The 20,940-nt window shown below is 44.2% G+C and overlaps 1 protein-coding gene across 1 annotated transcript; it reads left to right on the forward strand.

The window, feature by feature from the left end:
* The first annotated feature begins 599 nt into the window (after positions 1–599).
* cers1 (ceramide synthase 1) lies at positions 600–20,890 on the forward strand. The gene is made up of 7 exons (XM_079266950.1): positions 600–1,094; positions 13,486–13,645; positions 15,153–15,333; positions 15,470–15,631; positions 15,782–15,929; positions 16,057–16,217; positions 17,283–20,890. The coding sequence occupies exons 1-7, from the start codon at positions 846–848 to the stop codon at positions 17,323–17,325; spliced, it is 1,104 nt and encodes a 367-aa protein (XP_079123076.1). The 5' UTR covers positions 600–845; the 3' UTR covers positions 17,326–20,890.
* The last annotated feature ends 50 nt before the right edge of the window (positions 20,891–20,940 follow it).

The following is a 20,940-nucleotide window of genomic DNA, read 5'->3' on the forward strand; positions in this document are numbered from 1 at the left end:
CCAGCCCAGAGCGGCAGAGGAGAAGAAGAAGAAGCGACGGCGGCCTCTTCACAGGACAATATTATTCCTACTTATCGTTATCTATTCGCTGGAATAACTCTGCTGCGTGTGCCGGTTCGTCAAGACTCTGCCTCTCTCACTCATGAAGCGGCACAGAGACGTTACATAAGGCGACTGTGGGAGATGAGACGTTACGGTGGAGCGGCGCTGTAATCGCATGTGCTGGCTCTGGGCTTTGGCGCTGGAAAGGCGACACAAACGGACTGAATTCGTTCATGTGTTGCGAGCTTCCATCACGTTTAAAGGGTAATTTATTCAAGTAGCTAGCTTTAGCTTTGGAAGCTGCATCCGATGCTGGTCCTTTCATTATTGTGCGCGTTTAATTTAATTTAGCTTAGGCGGCTAACCAGGACGCGGTGCTTCCGCTGATGGATGATGAGCCCCGCGTGCGCATAGCGGAATAATGATCAGAAGAAACTACCACTAGACGCGCGCTAATGGCTCGCAGTAATTGTCGAAAACATATTTGATATTTGGTGTTCGTGATTATAAAATACAGCTTCGTAGCCGGTCGGACCTTGGTGGGCCCTGCTATCAATCATAAAAACTGCCCTGGACGCGAAGAACGGGGCCCATGTCTTAATTTGGAAAACAAAGAATTAGGCTACTGAAGAGGGTAAGCTGGTTAGATAAGCTTGTTTTAGCATTTTTAGGTGAGCTAGCAAGCTGGTTCTCGGATTAGCCACACAGTCTGGACTATACTGCTCCCTCTGACCATCACTTGGAGGATATATATATATATATATCATTTTTGTTCGGGTTCCACGTTTGTGTTCTGCACCACCATGAGCAGTGAAAGCGGGGACGCCGGGCCGGTCGAAGTGGAGGCCATGCCGGGATACTTGGACCTCATTAGCCGAGCCTCCACCGTGATGCTGGGCGCATGGAGAGACTGTAGCTCGTGCGGTCTGGAGCTCTCCAAACGGACTCTCCTGGATAACGCATACATTACCTGGACCGAAATCGCCCTGTTCCTCTTTAGCGCCTTTTTGTGGACGCAGGTCAGGCGGGGACTGACAGAAAGTCTGTTTCAGGTGGGTGACACACAATCACAACACAATCCCTCCTCCCCAGCTCCCCAAAGGTTCATTTACTGACACCCTTAATGAATGGGTTTAGCAGCTAATTTCTCTAATTAGTGCCCCAGCACTGCAGAAGTGTGGCCCCTGTGCCTCCCCATCTCTCGGGAGAGACTGAGGGCTCCAGACTGAATGTGAGGCAGCAGGTGAGGGTGAGAACACATGTTCACAAATATTAGATCCAGTATAGGCTTAAGATAAAGGAGCATGGAGAATGTGAGCGTGTTGGACAGTAAACACTTATCTACTTGTGTTGGGCAAACATTGAGCTGAACAGGTGTAACAAATGTGTCAAACATTCAGAAAATCTTTTTGGTGAACAGTTCTTGGTATGTTGGCATTGGCACATACAACCAAACTGCGCACTCAATTCCCACACACAGACAGGTGTTGGCATTTCATTGTGTTTTCATTCTAATAGTATGTGTTTTATAGTTCATATACTGTATGACCCTAGCCCAGAGGTCTTCAACAGGGTGGTCTGTGAAATCTTTGGTTGATTAGAAAATAAAAAAAGAATACATATTTTTTTTCTAAACATGAATCTGTTCATTATTTTAATAGTTCAGTATTGTATGAAAGATAACGGGTATCTTTATGCATGGCAGTGGTACTAATAGGCCATCACTCATTTTTCGTTTCCATGTTTAAAATGAAAACCTTAATTTGCCAAAAGTTGCAAAGTCTTATCTATTATATGGAATGTTTATCATAGAGGGATTAAACAACAACTGACAGTCATTGAATGTGTTCGTAAACTCAGGGACAGGCGAATACACTCCTGGAAGTTAGCCAATAGGAATCGGGATAAACGGAAGAGGAGGTTTTTCGAACGGATGTGGGTGGTTTAATTTAAAGTCTTTTTCTCTCTCACATGATGGCTCTCAGAGGACGGACGGGTTTTATACCTGAGGAGCTGAGTTGAGTTTTTTGCAAACGGGGTTTTATTGATTTAATATTTCATGAAATAGTGTACTTCACTGTAAATACTGTACTTGCATCAGTGGGATTAAATTCCTTTTAATTGTAAACCAGTCTTGGTAGATTTCTTATTGCAGCGTGTCGACTGTACAAAGCAGTCGGACACGTGCTCTGGCCTCCTCGCTGTGGAACAGACTCAAACTTCCACACTCAGTCTATGCTCTGACCGACTGGCCCTATGCCTCATCTATTCCCTCCACCCATCCAAGTCCCGAGTGCCTCCACACTGTTGTTCCTGCCAAGCAGAGCCCCATGTGTGAAGCCAGATATGGCCTGAAAATGCAAAGAACGAGGCCTGTTTTCCACTTTACATTATGCATGTGTGTCTCGCTGCGTGTGCTTGCGTGTGCGTGCGTGCTACTCATTGACCCCTTTAGAACAATGTAAGGGCTGTGAAGGATGAGGTGAGATTTTGAATTAAGAATCAGTCGGTGTTGCCCTCGGTTATTGGGTGCATGTGTAGCACCACCTTTACAGTGCGTACATCAGGGATGAAGAGGACGGGTTCACTGTTAGGTCAGTCGTGCTGAGCTAATGCAATTTGAGTATTGCTGCAATACATCACAAAAACTGAGGCGGGTTGTCGAGAGCGTATATTTGAGATCTTATTTGAGCACAGCTAATTGCACCGACTTGATTTACACAGGATGTTTTCTCACTTCTGGTTGGACATTAGGTGAACCCCAAAATGCATTGAACACAATACCTGTCAGTAATGATTGAATGGTGGTTTTCATCGTGTTGAAGTACACAATAGCTACGGGCTCTAAAAATGACAGCACAAACAATCCCGAGTACACACCCTGAATTAGATTCAGAGAGTCGGAGCTAATGAAACCTTCCAGACATCAGACGTCAGCTCGGACATCAGTGGACAAAGCACCGTGTAATCTCATGCTGTGTGTACTTGTGTAGACTATGATGTGATGGATGAATGTTGGCTCCTCCAATAACATGTCAAATATGGACCGTAAAGAAATTATTCTTCATGATTTTGTTAACAGGACCTATTTCTTGTAGCGCTGCAACGATTAGGCAATTCATCGCTAAGTTGACGGTCCAAAGACAACTAACTATTAATCGTTTCTCTTGTCATTTCTCAAGCAAAAACGACAAATATTTACTGATATTTCATTGACCAAACGATTAATCGAAAATATTACGAGCAGATTAATAATGAAGATGGTTGTTGTCGCAGCCCAAATGTCTTGGCTAAAATGAAGCTGTATTTGCAGAAGTTGCTGTTGAATTTTACTTCACATCTGACACAAGATCTGATGGATGAAAATAATTAGTTTCCTGCTTTGTTACCTACAGTACTCTCTGTCGTCTTTGAAGAATGCAGGTTGAGCCACTTTCTCTCTTTTGCATTTCCCACGGTACACTCCGGTTACAATTATGAAAGCAGCAGAGTGATGCTTGATTTGGTATGCTTAGCTTGGCTGTACTCTGTCAGTGGTACCATAATGACCACAGCCAAACCTTGTTATAATGTAAAAAAGAAAGATACAATACAAGTGTGAGACTATAGTGCCTTCTGGTCAAACCCAGTGACTGTCAAGAGCTGAAGAAGATATTTTTAATCCTCAGTGTCCTCAAGCACACGGCTAGATATAAGACTGTGGACACATGCTCACATGGTGACTATGGTGGCTCTCCAGAAGCTAGGAAATAATGTCGCAAACCTTCAGGTTGGATGGATCAACTCCTGCCCTGAACTAGTCTTTTGTACGTGTCAACCTTTCTGCTTTTACGTCAGCCAACCGAGGGAAGCCGGGTTCCACGTGGCACCATTATCACTTCACATGTCAGTGAGCACGCTGTTGGGTGTATAAATGGCCCCCGTGCACCGTGCCGTGTGGTGGAGTGGGTGGTTTTCATTATGTTTCACTTTTGGTTTGACGCTCGACTGTAAAAGCCAGAGCAGCTCGTATTCAGGTTTAATTAAACACAACTTGTTGATCAGCCACTTGAGCTCCACTGTTGTATAAAAACACTGTGGGTCCGTCGTACTCTCCTGACTCATCCGTTGGCACTTCTGACACTGGCATTTCAATATGTGCCCTTTAAGTTAAGTGTTGAAAATTGTGGCATTCATCTCAGGCAAACACGTGGTGAAATCCTTCAATCTGCCCTCACTGAAGAGGTAAATGTACCCAGTAATATTCTAAATGTCATGTGACAGTGTGAAAGTAGCTGTACTCCTTCCTCATTGTCTTTTTAAGCTTCACCACGCACATGTTTGTCACAGCGCATGCCGGTTTGTGTCTCTTTGCTTGCATTGCAGTTATATGCACGCTTCTGTTCACGAGTGCAGTGAGGTTTCAGATGCATATGGTTGGTTTTTTTGTCATACAAGCGTGCATGTGCAACTTCCTGCTATATCATTGCAACGCCTCAAAGACGGCGAATGGAGAAGAAGGTGGGAAAATAGTGACGAGAGTAGAACGTTTTTAAAAAAGAGAACAGAGACAGCTAGAGGAAGGATGGAAGGAATGGAGAGAAGTGGCTTGCGAGGTGGTTGTGTGGCTGAGAGCAAGCTCGCTGACTCAGCACGCAGCAACCAATCATTGACAGAATTTGACTAAAAACAAAAAGGGTACATATGCCGTCTCACACACGCACATGCAACTTCTTCCCACTACCTCACTGTTGTATCCAGCAACACACTAGCTGCTCAGTGTGGACAAATAGGCAGGCAGTGGTCAAACCCCAGCTGCAGCAGTTAATAACCACTTCATAAATGCCTCCCACACACACACACACACACGCTGAAGTGGTCACTCAGAGTAGAGCAACAGTGTTTGCCAGCTCCAGCCTTGTTGCAGAGCCTATTTCCCCTGCATTGAGCAGACTAGCACCTCGTCCGCTGCCGCTGTTCTACATGTGAGAGCAGCGTTATGCTCGACAAGCTCCCCCAAACCACAGATCCCAGATCACTTTCCATAAAGCCCCTGCTCATTGTTGTGCATTAGCGACGTGTAGAGAAACCTGATACTGGATTTGTGGTGAAGGGGAAGTGCTAGCCATTCAGCCAATAGTGCCCACTCAGGTAAAACTTGCTTGTAGTTTTGACACTGATTGCCAACACTTGTTTGGTTATTAGGCCTATTGGTTACATCCTCCTCTCCTCTCCTCCCCTCGTGACTCAGCCATCTAATTTATCATCATCTAGCGTTTACACGAGCAGCACTTTCGCCGTCACCTGACTTGTGATCTCGTGCTTTGTGTGCTTCAGTGTGTCATAAATACAGAGCACTTATGTGTTCGCAAAACTGTCAGCCCCACTGTTTGTGCTTCAATTAATCAATATGTGTCACTGTGATAGATGCGCTTCTATACGTCTAAATGTATCCATCATATGTGTTTTATGCATTCACAGTATTTTGAGGTATTTTTTGATTTTTGCATAATTTCCGTGCCACAATATGTTCCTACCTTGTGTGTGTGTGTGTGTGTGTGTGTGTGTGTGTGTGTGTGTGTGTGTGTGTGTGTGTGTGTGTGTGTGTGTGTGTGTGTGTGTGTGTGTGTGTGTGTGTGTGTGTGTGTGTGTGTGTGTGTGTGTGTGTGTGTGTGTGTGTGTGTGTGTGTGTGTGTGTGTGTGTGTGTTGGCTGCCTTGAGGATTGTTCCAACCTGTAATGCACACAGCATCGAGCTGTTCAGTTCAAATTTCTTACTGACGTATTGGGTGGCTGGCTTGTCAAGTTTAGCAGCGGGTTTCCACATCACTGCCTTTTTTTAAGCATTAGGATCCTTCACACAAACTATTTTTCCAGCCATTTTGCCGTATCAGCAAAGATTATTATTTGTTAAGATAGATGCAAATTTGAATTATGTATCAACAATTTTTAAGTTTGGTAAATTACAGAACACTCTTGACAGTGTGACCACACGCGTCTCATCCGTCAGTGCGCTGCTAGTTAACACTCCAGACACACACAGTATCAGATGTAGAGCTCACGGAAATGTGGCAATTAATTGATTAGTTGCTGACTTTGTGCTTTTGCTCAGATTTACATACTTGTAAATTAATTGATTGATTGATAATTAATTGGACTGTCGGTTAAACATGACAAGATATTTGAAGATGCCAGCCATTCTTTCACTGCTGTTTGACATTTCATAGACAAATTGATACATCTGAAAAAACAATCAGCAGATTAATTGACAATGAAAACACTTGTTTCATGTTCCTAATCAGGTGAAGAGTAGAGGATGCAGCCTTCACGGGTGTCCAGAAATTCCCCATATTTAATGAAACCGTTTGTAGAGCCTGGTGTTGTTTAGACAGCAGGTCTAGAAGGTAGAAACAGCAGGAGTGCTTTTATACTCTCTTACGTGGTGAATCACAGCCCAAGCAGCCATATGTACCACCAGCAACAAAGTGGGCTCATGAATCAGCTGTGTTTGCTGACTGTGACAGTCTGACTCTCCTCCGGTCCACTGGAATGTGCTGCGAGGCCTTGACCGCTACAGAGCCTCTCAGTCTTTTTTCCTCTTCCTCTCGCTTTTTGTCACTCACTTGCCTCCGGATAGACGCAGTGGACACGAGGCTGTTATTAGACAAGAACACACTGTCATTGTAGGCTTCACACTTGGCGGATGCCTCTGCTGTAACAAGGCCACTCTATCAGTGTGATGGAGCGCAGTGGTTGGAGGTCCGGTACATCCGCATGCACTCACAATCAGAAAGGCTGCTCGTTCCTATGCTAAATGTGATCAAAAAAGTACCTTTGTCTCACCTTTTGTCAAACCTCAAAATCCTCTCAAAGAAATGATATTTTCGCAAAGAATGACAAACATTTTCCAGTGGAGGTCTAAACTGTGGAGTAGTGTCACAATGAAGACTCTTTAAAGTTTGTTTTGTTTGTATGGGGATGTTATGAGGATCAACGGTACATAGAGACTTTAAAAGTCAGTCAAATGTTTTTAGTATTACATCGTCTCACAGTGTGTTTACACTTTGGGGATTAAAACAGGTATTAATATGAATGAAAGCTAAAATAGACTCATGATTACACTGTTTGATTAACTGGACAGGTCTCTTATTGCCGATGTGTCGCTATTCCAAAGAAACCCAGCAATGTGGGTCTGCTTTACTCGTCGCTGTGATCCATAACTGAACCAATAACCCAACCCTAATCCAGACATCCCATCCTCGTTTAGCTCCAGTAGACTGTTAGTGTAATGAGGCCTATCTGCAATATCGGAGCTATAAGCAACCGCCTGAGACGAGCCGCTCTCACGGGAGAACAAACACGCACTTTCAACAGCAACACAACACTTTATTGAATCTTAAATCGCAATTTGATTTGTTATTTAGTATCACAATTTGTAGCATATCTGATTGCTTTTTGAAATTCTTGCCGATGTGGAACCGTTGATTGATATTGTTAATGTACATTCATCTTTAACTTAACTATGTATTTATATATTTTATCATAAAACATTAGTTTATCTGTATGTGGACTTTGCAGGCAGGATTCCAGACTCAGCTAGCCAGATTCATATTTATTATTCAGCTCCATATGGTGTCAAACAAGATATGTCTTCACGTTGGTTACATTACAGAAATATGTGACTATGCCATGACAAGGTTCAAAAACATCTCTAATCATTTAAATGAGTAACCCCCCCCCCCCCCCCCCCAAAAAAAACCCACCAGAACCTGCATCTAGCATGGGCATCTGAATCTTTGTGTTGTGTATCATCGTGTTTCACATTAATGCGCTAGAACAGTCTCTGAATGAGAGTGTGAGTCTGTGGGTGGATGATTATGGTCGGCTCATAAACCATGGCCCTGTTTATTCATACATAGATTGGCCTGTTAAAGACACACACACACACACGGATTCATGCTCATACACACGTTCTCTCTGTTGCCAATAGCATGGCTAGTGCATTATAAATGTCAGCCATATGTCTTCTAGCTGTCAGTTTGGACAGGAAGCAGCTCGAGTGAATATCTTAACACTTCTCTGAGACTTTATGCTATTTTTCCACTCTCGTTCTGATGCTTTGACCAACTCAGAAATATGAGGATGTTAAATTGCATTGTATTTGCATAAAACATGTTTTCCAGCAGCATGATAATAATTGTATACTCAGTCAGTTTGGAAGACACAAATAAAACCCATATGACCAAACATCACAAGCTTTATGCTCACAGCTAAATTAAAGGAAGTGGAGGTACAACTGCATCGAATAAAGAGCTCATTGTATGCTACTTAAGTGCACAGTGTGTCTGTAGTGTTTCTGGTGTGTGTGTGTGTGTGGCGTAAATGTAACAGGGTCAGAAACTCATGTTTTGTCCCTGCAGAGCGGATGAATGTACCGTCTTCAGCCTGGTTGGTACAAGACCGTGGTACTTGAAAAAGAGTTCAATAATGAGTCCAGTCAATAACACTTCTGCACGATACATTCTCACTTTTATGTGGATTTTTGTCAGCAGTGCTGTTACCTATCAATGCAATATAATTAGGGAGCGTACATTTTCAGGGTGAAATCTGCCCAGCTAGCGGTTCTTGAAGTCGTCTCTCCTGCTCTAATGTAGCTTTAGCCTTTCTGATCACTGCTGTAGCCCCACTGAATAATTTATACTCCTTTTACTGACTGCTTTATAATACAATAATACAATGTGGACTCCAGAATAAGAAGACACACGAAAAAGGGTTGGCATTAGGACCCAGCAATGTTCACTGAAGTCTGTGAGGAAACATCAATGAGCAGCTATGAAGATGAAGGAATGAAGACATAATGAGAAGCAAAACAGACGAAACCTCGCTTCAATAGAGAGTACAAGTCTGTGGTATTGTTAAGACCCACAACATGATCGGTTGATGCCTTTATTTGCAGTGCAACAGATCAGAAAAAAATCAATAATAGTATAACTATAATAGTAGTATATATATACAGTTTATAGTGTATGTGAGAATATGTTTTAGCTTAATTCTGTGAATTTTTCTTCCTCACACACATTGTGACACATGTGCAGAGACATACGCTCTCACACACACGAGGCAAAAAGGCTTCAAGCCCATGTGTCATTTGAATATGTCTATCTGTCCTTACAACAGGAACTGAAACCACTGCAGCTTTAGTTCAGACTAAGATAGGTATTTGAGTTAGGGTGAGTGTCAGATGAGCTAATTGTAAGTGGAAATAATAGTTGCCATAAAAATCAACTTACAACAAAGTCAATGTTTTAAATGTTGCGTTTCATAGGATTGCTCCTTTATGTTTGCTGTTTTTGTTTACTTTCGATGACTACGTGACTTGTTTCTGCTTCTAACGCGCACTGAGGTGAGATTCCTTCTATCAACCTCTCTCGGGGCGCCCAAACACGTACATGCCACTACAATCATAAATTGTGGTCATTTACTCACTCGTGGAGGCTATCTGCTACGCCCAGTCACGTATGTGCAAATGAGTTTGCGCAGCGGCTAATCGTATGTTTTTAATCAAATCAGGTTCAAATGTTCAGCCTCTTGGTTTAGCACCAGTGTTCCAGCAGAGCGGTGGCCATCTGGAGTCGTGGTTTGATCCTGAATTTGTCTGGTCGTCGAGCTTCATCCAGATGTGTTTCAGAACATATCTGCACCCATTTGTTTTTGTTGGAGTGGACGGAACTGTTGTCCCTCATGGCTCATATGAAGCAAATGATTCGGGTTTGTTTCTAAATCGAAAATATGTGTCTCTGTCCTTGCAAACCTCAACATCTGCTGCCTTCAGGTTAACAAGTTGAGCAAATGTGTAAAAAGGGGGTTGAGTGTGGGATAGTAGGGGCTTCGACCCAAAGATGCGTATCATATATGTATCATCCAGCACTCTTTTGCAATGGTGACTAAGAATCCACAAGCTTACACCTGTCTGTGGCTATAAACTACAATAAAGGTACAAAGAAAGAGGGTTACTACTCATCATTCACCTGCTGATATATAAATAAATCGGATATCTTTCGATAAGAAACAGGTTTTAAACCATCTGGTACCTAGATTTGAAAAGTGCAGTGTAGATCATCTCTGTGTGCACGTGTATGCGGTGCGTGTGTTCCTTATCCATAGGATTAATGAGTGGCTCATATGCCTCATGGAATGTCTTTCGTTTTCTTAATCAATCCCTTTTATTGCACATTAAAAGCCTTCCACTGGTCTTGAAGGTGTCTGACTGATGGTGATGACTGCTCAAGAAGCCTATAGTTCCAGACCTCTCATTCACCGTCAGTCACTTAATAGGTGTTGGGACCATTCGTGGCTGTTTCATCAGTCTGAGAAACATTTGACTAATCAGAGCTAATTATTGTAGGCGGGATTAAGAATGGATACTTAGTTACATCCGTGTAAAAGGGGGACGAGGTAGATGAGACCAACACCTGCTGTACAAGTTGTTATTAGTCTAAATACAGATGCAGATGTTCTGAGGTAGACTATATGTAAATAGCGTTGTGTGAATTGTTAATCGCAAATGTATATCGTCCAATACTCCATACGCCACAGGGCGAAGGAGGGCTGTAGGTCTTTGTAGGTCATACTGCAGGTCTTTGCCAGCATCCCTGCATGGTTGCTATGGGAACCGCTTATTTGTCGTCAACTTCTCTTTCATGCCGACTCTCTTCCTGTCGCACGCTCTTCCTGTCGCACGCTCTGTTTCCTTTCTCCCTTCTGTTTATCTCACTGTCCTTGACCCGCTATACCCCCCCACTTTGTAGGCTGGCACAGAAAAGTAAAGGGTAGACTGATAGGGTGGGTGGACAGGACCGAGTGTGTCGGCGGGCTGGTACAGAGAGACAATAATGGAGCCATTGGCAGGCTGTTATGTAATCTCTAAAAATCTGCATTTGAAACTAAAATGTTGGCCGTGCTGCGTGGTTTTGGTTGCTTAAAGGCCGTGGTCAGAGATACCGCCTTGCAAGGGGCTTGAACAGTACAACTTGATGTAATCTGGAAGATTTCAGCTCTGCACTGTATGCTGGGTTGATAGTCCAGGCCCGGCACTGCATTAAAAAATGCATGGGACTGCTTTGGTGGGGGTGTGTTGCTGCAGGTACAGATTGGACGAGGAAATGTGATCCAGGGAGGGCAGTTTGAGTAACAGATCCATGAGTTTGAAAGCTTATCAGACACCAAAAGAGCGGTGTATGTTACCGTGAGGACGGACCTGACAGTGGGTAGGAGAATATAGAGATAGATGTGATGTGGAGGCATTAGTAGGAGATGTATGGAGCAGTAATGCTGATTAACAAAGTATGGTATGAGCTGCAGAGCCGGGGCTGGTGTCTGCAGTAACCTGTATCCGCCACTAGTGAGATTCAGCCTGCGTGAGTGTGCGTAGGTCTATGTTTCTATGCGTTTGTCTATCAGAAGGGGTGATGTGGTGGAAGATTGAAGGAGGGGGGGGGGGGGGGTATGCTGTGTGCTGACAGCTGGCTTCTATAAATAAATGTCGCAGGCAGGGGGAGACACAGGGGTGAAGAGAGAACGAGCGAGTGAGCTGGGAAGAGCATGACATAAAAGGGGAAGGAGGGGGGGGGGAGGATGGGAGGGTTGATAGAGAGGGACTGATAGAGATGTACTGACTGAGAGACTTGAAAGAATGTGTGTGAGTGTCCTGAGACCCGGTCATGAATTTCCGGACACGTACCACATGTCCCCACAGTCTCGACCAATCAGCAGCCACGCTATAGGGATCATGTGGCCCCCTGCAGCTGCCTATCCTCTTCTTCGTGCGTCCGCGACACGAGGACCACAAAGATGTTTTTTGCCGCTACATTTTTTATCTCACATCAGTGTTGCCCCTGTCAGCTTCCTTCCCTGTCTCGTTTTAACTCTCTGCCGTGTGACTCAGGGACGCCATCAAAGAAGAAGAAGAGACAGAAACAGCAGAATGAGGCAGAGAGAAAGAATGAAAGGAAGACTAAAAGCAAGAGATAAAATACTTTACAGACGGGAAAGGTTTCAGACATAAACTGTTTCATGCATCGGCTTACACGCGACTCTTTCTATTAATTTGTCATGTAGTCGGTCACTTAACCCTGTCGTATCATATGCTGTAGACTAGCTGCTTAGTAACAACTGACTGAGATGTACTGTATCACTGACACCGGCGACTTTCACTTTCCTGCCTCCTGTTACACCATTTCATTGCCTTCCAAAGTCGTGTGTGTGTGTGTGTGTGTGTGTGTGTGTGTGTGTGTGTGTGTGTGTGTGTGTGTGTGTGTGTGTGTGTGTGTGTGTGTGTGTGTGTGTGTGTGTGTGTGTGTGTGTGTGTGTGTGTGTGTGTGTGTGTGTGTGTGTGTGTGTGTGTGTGTGAGTGAGGCGTTGAGCTGGGTTTGGTTTCCTGTCTTGGCAGAGCAAAGACACACTGAACACCTGCCTGTCTCACTGCTTAACTGATGTACCTGTCTTACCTGTTATGCCGAGAGAGAGAGAGAAAGAGAGAGAGAGAGAGAGGCAAAAGGTCAGAGTCACGGGGCAGCAAGATAAGGGAGGTACAGAGGAAGATGACATGGCCCCACCAGTGAGTAGGTGGAGTTGTCATGTTATCACGCTGCAGCAGGATGTCGGGGGCCTTTTTTCCGACTTCCTCTATTTCTGCTTGCACAGCAAACCATAAGCAGGTTTGGGGCAGACGGCCACATGGTTGAAATGTACTGTAGCTTACTGATGACACTGAATGCATGCGTGTCCGGACGAGAGCGGCATACAGAGAGGAAGAGAGCGCATGTGTTCAGTTATAAGCGTACGTAAAATCTGTAACGTCCAAGCAGGCGTCTTAAATCTCAACAGGGTCATCTTACACTTTCTATTATCATCTCAATAAAAACCACGATATGAATGAATTTTTCTCCAAACTGTAATCTAGTTAGTGTCTCTCCTGCATCAATATACCACTGGTTTGAGCTTTGTGCACAGTGCTAGCTTTGCTTTACCTCAACTATTTATGATAGAAACAAAGTCTCTTGATGTCTCCATTATTACTTCCTGTTATACCCATTTGTTTTCTGCAGCCAGTGGTTATTAGTTCAGAAAGAAATGTGCCTGAGGTTGTTGCAACAATTACAATCCCTCCAAAAACATCTGTGGTCCAACTGGCTAAAAATATTAACTCTCAGCCTTTACACAACACAACGCCGCATTACCGGACCGTAAAGAATCCGTGTGGTGAAATGTTTGCGCCACACGTGTTGAATTAAGTGCCTTGTATTGAATTTCACAATTCTGTAAAAGGACACCGTCTGAATGAATCAGTAATTGTGTCTCACGGGCCTCCCAGCAGTTCAGCCGGCCTAAAGAAGCAGCCGGATGACTTCTTCCTCTCCTCTTGTTTGTCTGACTGGCGTCTCTTCTCTCTGCTCTGTCCCTGCAGCCTCTTGCACAGTGGTGCAGGCTGCTGCCCAAAGATGCTGCCAAGATGCCGGAGAGTGCGTGGAAGCTGGTCTTCTACACCATGTCGTGGTCATACAGCACCTACCTGCTCTTCTTCACCTCCTACTCCTTTTTCCATGACCCGCCCTCTGTCTTCTACAGTAAGATACACAAACAGCGGGAACACATGTTGTTGATTTAGCAGCAGAATTTGAAATGGAATTTGCTGCTTTCAATTTCTTTTCAGTGGATGAAGCAGGTCCATATTAAATATGTTTCATAGTTCTGCACCTGAGACATTTCCCTTCCGAACCCGTCAAGGAGCTGAAGTCCTTTGAATGACAGAAAATGAATAGCAACAATCCAAAGTAGAGCAAAGTTGTATGCTATAATACATTAAGTGTTGCCCCAACACTTAATGGATGACTGTGACTGCATTGCTAATGGAGGATAGATGTGTAGATGTGTAGATATTTCACTTATAATCCAGCGATGTCTTTTACGGCCTCTGTGCCTCCTCCATCAGACATGGAGGTGTCTGGGCTCCGGTCGAAACTCCATCACTCTGAGTGGAGCCTGCAAAGGCGGGTTGACAGTGCCAGGTTCATCTTTAATAGCTGCCTCACCTCTAATAGCCGTCAGCCTGAGATGTGTACAGAGGCAGTGTGCTGTCATGTGACCGGACTGTGAGAGAGAGAGAGAGAGAGAGAGAGAGCTTGAAAAGAGAAGCATTTCATTTGTAGAATTAGGGTGGAACAACACAGTGGCAGAAATGAGGAGGGGTCTGAATTCTGAAGAGAAGAGAGAGGGGGGGGGGGGAGCTAAAAGCCTCCAGTTCCCATGCCTCCCCTTGGCAGCTCTTCTTTTGTGATCCATCTAACAGCCTCCTCCTCAATGTTTAATGACAGAAGGTCCAATCACAGCCTCCTCCTCAATGTTTAATGACAGAAGGTCCAATCAATAAACATTACGGCCCAAACGTAACCCCATCCCGCCGGAGACGAACCTTACTCAAACATTAGAGGAGAAAGTTTCCGTCCAACATCCGATAGCTGGCCTAGCAGCCTCAGCGCACATTTGTCATGTTTTGCCTGCGGTACTTTAGAAACCCTCTCTAATTCCTCCGGAGCTTAAACCTGATCCCTCCAACCTCCTTCACATACTAAATACCCCGGCTGACCCTTCACATCTGGTATCCGGAAGTATTCATCCTCTCCACACAAGAGGAATCCATCAGCTGTATGCCCTTAAATCTAACAACTATTCATACATCTTTTGTTTAATGTAAATGTATTTACCTTCAAGAAAATATTTGATTGTACATTTAAAAATGAAATTCTTTCTGCCGTCTCCACAGTCATCCCGCTTCAGATCTGAAGAAATAATTCATATCGTGATATCAAATCATCAGACATCATTTTTACGAGGGCTGTCTGTGTACATGGATGACTTTAAATGAGTTCGACAGTTTTTAAAATGAAATACATGAATACATTTTTGGTAATCACACAGAAAGTAAGACTGTAGTTTATGTATTTCTGAGGTAAAAGGCAAACAGTACAAAAGAAGCGTCATTTATCTCCTTGACTGGTCCTTTGACAGTTCAGACATCCTTAATGTGCGCGTCAGCCCGTAACCTGTCGTCACATCTCCTGTGTGTTCCTCCAGACTGGCAGAGTGGTATGTCAGTGCCTGCAGACATCGCCATCGCCTACCTGATCCAGGGCAGCTTCTACGGCCACTCCATCTATGCTACGGTCTACATGGACGCGTGGAGGAAGGACTCGGCTGTGATGGTGGTGCACCACATCATCACGCTGGCACTCATCAGCTTCTCCTACGCCTTCAGGTACAAGTTTACAATTACAGCTTTACTATACATGCTTTAGGAGGGTTGCTGGTTTTATTCTTGTATTCCTGACTGAGAAATACTGGGAATAAGCTGAAATGTACACCTACTGTACCCTACGCTCCCTGCCCCTCAGATACCACAACGTAGGGATCCTGGTGTTGTTCCTCCACGACATCAACGACATCCAGCTGGAGTTCACCAAGCTCAACATCTACCTGAAGTCCAGAGGAGGAGGCTATCACCTGCTCAACGACGTGCTGTCCAACATGGGCTCCGTCAGCTTCAGCATCACCTGGTGAGGCTCAACAAACACACACACACACACTCACACACTCACACTCCCTGACTTGTTTTTGTTGTCTTGTCTGTTTCTCATTCACTCATGAAGATGCTGAAGATGAACAGACATACATTTCTACCTCTGGTTTCTATCGTGTTCTCTCAGGTTCTGGTTCCGTCTCTACTGGTTCCCTCTCAAAGTGCTGTACGCCACGTGTGTGTCCAGCTTCCAGTCTGTCCCCAACATCCCCTTCTACTTCTTCTTCAACACTCTTCTCCTGGCGCTGCTGCTCATGAACATCTACTGGTTCTTGGTGAGGACGCTCAGGTTTATGCCTTCAAAACCCACAAAGAATCTCGTCAATGTGTGTGTTTTGTCTAAACTGCAACGACACAATCTGACTTCTGTGTGCTTCCTGTTCCTCCCCTTGTTCTGCGTAGTTCATCGTGGTTTTCGTAGTGAAGGTGCTAAAGGTGAAAGAGGTGAACGACGTCCGGGAGTACGAGGACGAGGACGGCATCAAGGCGGCAGCCGGACTGCTCAGAGAGCCCCGGGCAGAGAACAACGATGCTGATGCTGGACATCACAACTCCGCCCAGGGGTGAGCTCACACCATCACGCCTTGTCTTCTAAATTCATCTGACAGCGAGACCTCAGCTCAGGGTGGAATAACACCACCAGCCAACTGCTGGCAGCTTTTTACTGTAAATGTGCAGTCTCACCACCAGTTTAAGGTGCTATTTGTAGAACTTCCACATCAATAAATCTTTATTTTGAAGACTTGAGCTCCTCTAAATAAACACATTTTAAAGTTGATTTTGTATGCACATGCAGCCAGGTGTGTTGTTATATTCTGATAAACAAAACGAAGAGTCTACAGCTCAGGCACAGTGTTGCTATGAGCTAATGTTGTCGTCCGTTATTGCAGCCAGTGGACAAAGAAGTCACCGTCCTTTCTTAACCCATCCTGGCAGTTATTGCTGTAACTATTCGAGGTGATCGATTAGAATAATATGAAGATTTATGAATAGTTTGTGTCTTCTTTCATAGAAACCATCAAGTTAGGTAATGGTTATCTCTTCTAATGTAAAAATAAATACTCAACGCTCCAAACAAGGATATATGCCAAACCTGACTAAAACCAGAGTGTATCTGCTGGCGCCTTTATCTGAACTCATTGATTGATCGGCCTTTATCTGAGGAGCCGCCTTTAGCCTCCTGACTGTCATGTGTCCCTCTGATTACCACGGCAGCCTTTGACCACCGAAACTCTGAAGACGTCGGCGCAAAAAGAAAATAAAAACTGACACCGGCTGTCGTGTTGTGGTGCAATCCGACGACTTGATAACTCATTCGGACACTTGTCCTCACCTGAAGTCCAGGTGTAGATGCAGAAGGAGCAGATCTCCCTCTGAGCTCGTTTAACTAGCGGCGCTCACAGGGAGATAGGTTCAAAGAGCCTGAGGCCATATGGAGGTGCGATTATGTGGCACTCCTTATCTGCCTGGCCTTGGCCACTGCTGATATCCTCCCTGCCTGCTAATGCCTCGCACCCAATCACCTCGCCTGACAAGCTTATGCTCCTGTCCTGCCCTGCGCTCTCTCAGTTCCCCTGACTCTCTCTCTCTCTCTCTCTCTCTCTCTCTCCCTGTCTCTCTTTCACCAGGAAGCACGTGCAGAACGGGGTCACCAAAGAGAAGCGCCTATAACAGGCTCTCCGTCGCCACCACCTGGCACCGGGCTACAAGTACAAGCAAGACAAGACGCCCTCCTCGGACGGCTCACGCTCCACAAAAAAAAAAAATGTGGCCGAAGGGAAGAGTGTCACGGAAAAGAAAAAAAAGGGAGGAAAATAGCAAATCGGGGCTGCAATGGGTTTTTAATCTTTTTATTTTGTTTTAGAACATTTCATCGCTGTCATTTTGTTTTTCTTAGAGCACTGTGAATGTTATTTCAGGTGACTTTTTGTCTTCTCGTTGCAAACTTTACATTTGATAGATTCAGTAGGAACAGAAACCAGCTGGAGTGAGAGTCGGACTGTAGTGCAGGGTGTCACGATCATCACAGCGCCGCAGCACCCAGACAAGGAGACGCTCATCGGCCTGTCGTGGTTCTGTAGACATTTAGACCAACAGTAAACCCTTTAGCAACCCGGTAAACGAGCAATATGCTCAATTCTACAAAGGGGTGTTTGCTCGTCTCCTTTAACCTCCGTCCATCTTATCTGACGCAAGACATGAAGATAAACGGCTTAGAATCACCATTCAAAGGGGAAACGTTTGCGTTGTTCTCTGTATCACTTTCCGCGGCTGCAGAGAGGCATATAAGAGCCGGTCTGGCGAGTACAAGCTGCCGTTTCAACCACTTGTGTTGATTTTCATATCATTGCACAAATCCGTGGTGGTGACCGCATAGCTCTGGCGTCCATTAGTATGAATCGAAAAAGCCACATTTGGTGTGTGTAGGTATGTGTATGTTAGGTGTTGTAGGATGGATGTAGCTGGATCTTTAAAATCCTTCACAACATTTCACCTCTTCGTTTACATGTTCTCTCTTGTACTGATGGTCGACGGGCATTGGAAATATTTAATTGTACAGAAAAGGCTTTTTATTCTTTTCTTTCTGTCTTTCCTACGTGTGCTGCAAAGCATCTGTTGCTGCACTGACATGAAGGCATGCAAGCTGGTTGCTGGTTTAATGACAGCAAATAGCTAGAATTGATTGACTGGGTTTCAGTATCATCCTCATCATTTCATTTGTTGAAACAATATGGATTTGATTAACATTTATTACCGGTTCGTGTGCGGTGGCGGCTTTCGGGTTCATAGAAAATTGGAACAAATAGCCCAGAACTTGTGTAAAGATAAAGATCAGTTTGACGGAAATAATTCAGGACTGCATGACATCGAATGATTTTGGAAATATGCTCTGAAATTGTCTTACAAACTATGAAGAGAAAAAAAAGTCCTCTAGCTGTGTAATCATAATGTCTTTATTAATGTCAAAAAATCCTCCTGACGACCGAATTCTTTGAAGCAGCAGTAACCACTGAACACACACACACACACACACGTGTGTGATGAGCTCTCCTGTGGCATTTCAATGTGTGTGTGTCTATTGCAGACACGCATTAAGAGATCAGATTAACATCTATTTCCTCCCAGAAATCTCACCTACGGGAAGATTGTTTTTTTTCCAAAACATTAAATTAAACTTCGTCGAAAAGGTTTCCCTTGACTCGAGGAGTTACACTAGATCCCATTTGTTTGTGTGTGTGTGTGTGTGTTGGTGGTAACAGCTGTTGCACCTGTAACAAAAAAAAGGGATATTTCTATTCTTCCTACCTTCTCGATCAAATTCAAGCTCTTGTTTTGATGAACAGCATGCTTGTGCTGCTGGAGCGGGCCGCAGATGTGGCGCTGTTTTAGTTTTTCTGTTTTTGTCTTCCACGATCCCCAAATCAGCACGAGGGGACTTTTACTTTTGTATTAAACTATCACTTTTATTGCTGTAGTTCAGGTTGTCATTGTTGATTTGTTTTGTTTTTAATTGCTGCTGTTTTTTTTGTTTTTTTCTCTGAGATCACTGTTGGTATTCCAGTTTTGTTGTTTTTTTCCCTGCGGTGTGCAAGTCGGTGATGGGGAGAGTTGTTTTGCTCATCTACATCACCAGGATTTAGTCTCGGATCTCTGAATGCAGGCTCGCACTCATTTGACTGTAGTCGTTACACAGCTGTACTGTAAATCAACGCGGTTTATCAAACACATGTTGCCGTGTGTAATATATCACACGATCAGAGTCCCGTGGCTCACTGGTTTTACTCGCATGGTGTTCAACTGAGATGAGATTTGCTGGTATTTTTTGGTGACAGATGACGGGAGTGATGTTTGCAGTAAACCCACAAAGACCTGTGGTCTGGATTAGATGTGTCTGGTATGGTACTGTGTGCGAAAGGAGCACCTTCAGTCTCTCCCCCAACTGTGTCACGCTGCAGACAGCCCTGCGATGCGATGTGTGAACAAGCAACTACAACTATGAGGGCGATATGACGAAATGCACCATCAGACGATGTTCATTTGCTGTACTGTTGACACCGGGGCGTCAATGTTGTAAATCCACGAACGGTTGTATGGAAATATTGGATTTTATAATTTAGCATCTAAAGTACTTCGTCTTTTCACGGGTTACCCCAAAAACAGCTGCAGCAACGTCCAGGTATGGATTAGATATAAGTCAATTGTTAAAATATGTCAGTATGATGTGTAATAAATTGGAACCATGTCTCCCACCCCTTACTGCTACCCAGATGTGACACAATGATGTGAAATTGAAGGGAAAAAAACATGAAATTGTCGATTGATTTTTCTCTCTGCATGTATTTGGCTGATTCTTATTTAAACGTCCGAAATGTCGGAAACACGTCGCACGTGCAGCTCAGTTCGGTCAGACAACTGGCGTTGAAGCACAGACTTGATACCTGATGTCTCATCTCTGACCTCCTCACTCTCTGTGTGAAGAAACCAGAATCAGCTCAGAGGAGGTCCGGGAGCGTTTACTGATCAGTTTGCAAAGGCAGCAGTGTCGCAGGGAGAAGAGTACGATGGATCGGATTTACCATCAACAAAGAGAAATTCAGGGAGTGACGATAAAAGAAGCAGTGTTTATAATTTGCAGTATGAAAAAAAAACCATTTGGGTCCAAGTGTCTGACCTCGTCACTCCCTGATCCCGATGTGTGGAAACGAGCCGTAAAAGGGGCGGCGGTTGCAAACTGAGCAGTGAAGGCTGTGTGCGTCGGATCTGTAGGATTAAATGTGACACGCAAGTTGTCCGCCTGAACCGGCTCGCAGGCTGAGCCTCCATTATGACACAGAGTATTTTCATGAGTGCTTTGATTGTGCCAAAATGTCCATCCACATTATGAGGCAAGTGTTTGTGGGAGCGGGTGAAGAGCAGAGGAGTGACGGGCGGTAAAAGCCCTGCAGGTATTTCTTCTAAATTGCACTGTAATTTATTGATATTATTATTGTTCATTAGTAGATCAAAATTAGAAAAAAGGAGATTTGGGGAATTTGTATGACTTTTTCTGGGGTGAAAAAAAAGTAACTAAAACATGTTAATTTAAAGTTTCTGGATTATTGATTGTAATCGGTACAAATTGACCCTTTTGTTTTTGACCACTTTCTAAATCGGACCACTTGATGAAGACATACTTGCTCTTTTGAAATGCAATTTTAATACCATTCAGCCAATGTTATCGTTTCATTTTTTCCCATAAAGTAAAACATGTCAGTAAAACAAAAGACTCGTGATTTCTTTAAACCT

Source organism: Melanostigma gelatinosum, assembly GCF_949748355.1.
Source record: "Melanostigma gelatinosum genome assembly, chromosome: 4".
Taxonomy (NCBI): domain Eukaryota; kingdom Metazoa; phylum Chordata; class Actinopteri; order Perciformes; family Zoarcidae; genus Melanostigma; species Melanostigma gelatinosum.

Excerpts from the sequence above, each read along its gene's own strand:
- cers1 (XM_079266950.1), top strand. The coding sequence starts at position 846 with ATGAGCAGTGAAAGCGGGGACGCCGGGCCGGTCGAAGTGGAGGCCATG. Across the intron at positions 1,095-13,485 it reads TGACAGAAAGTCTGTTTCAG|CCTCTTGCACAGTGGTGCAG; the intron begins GTGGGTGACACA and ends CTGTCCCTGCAG. Across the intron at positions 15,632-15,781 it reads GTCAGCTTCAGCATCACCTG|GTTCTGGTTCCGTCTCTACT; the intron begins GTGAGGCTCAAC and ends GTGTTCTCTCAG.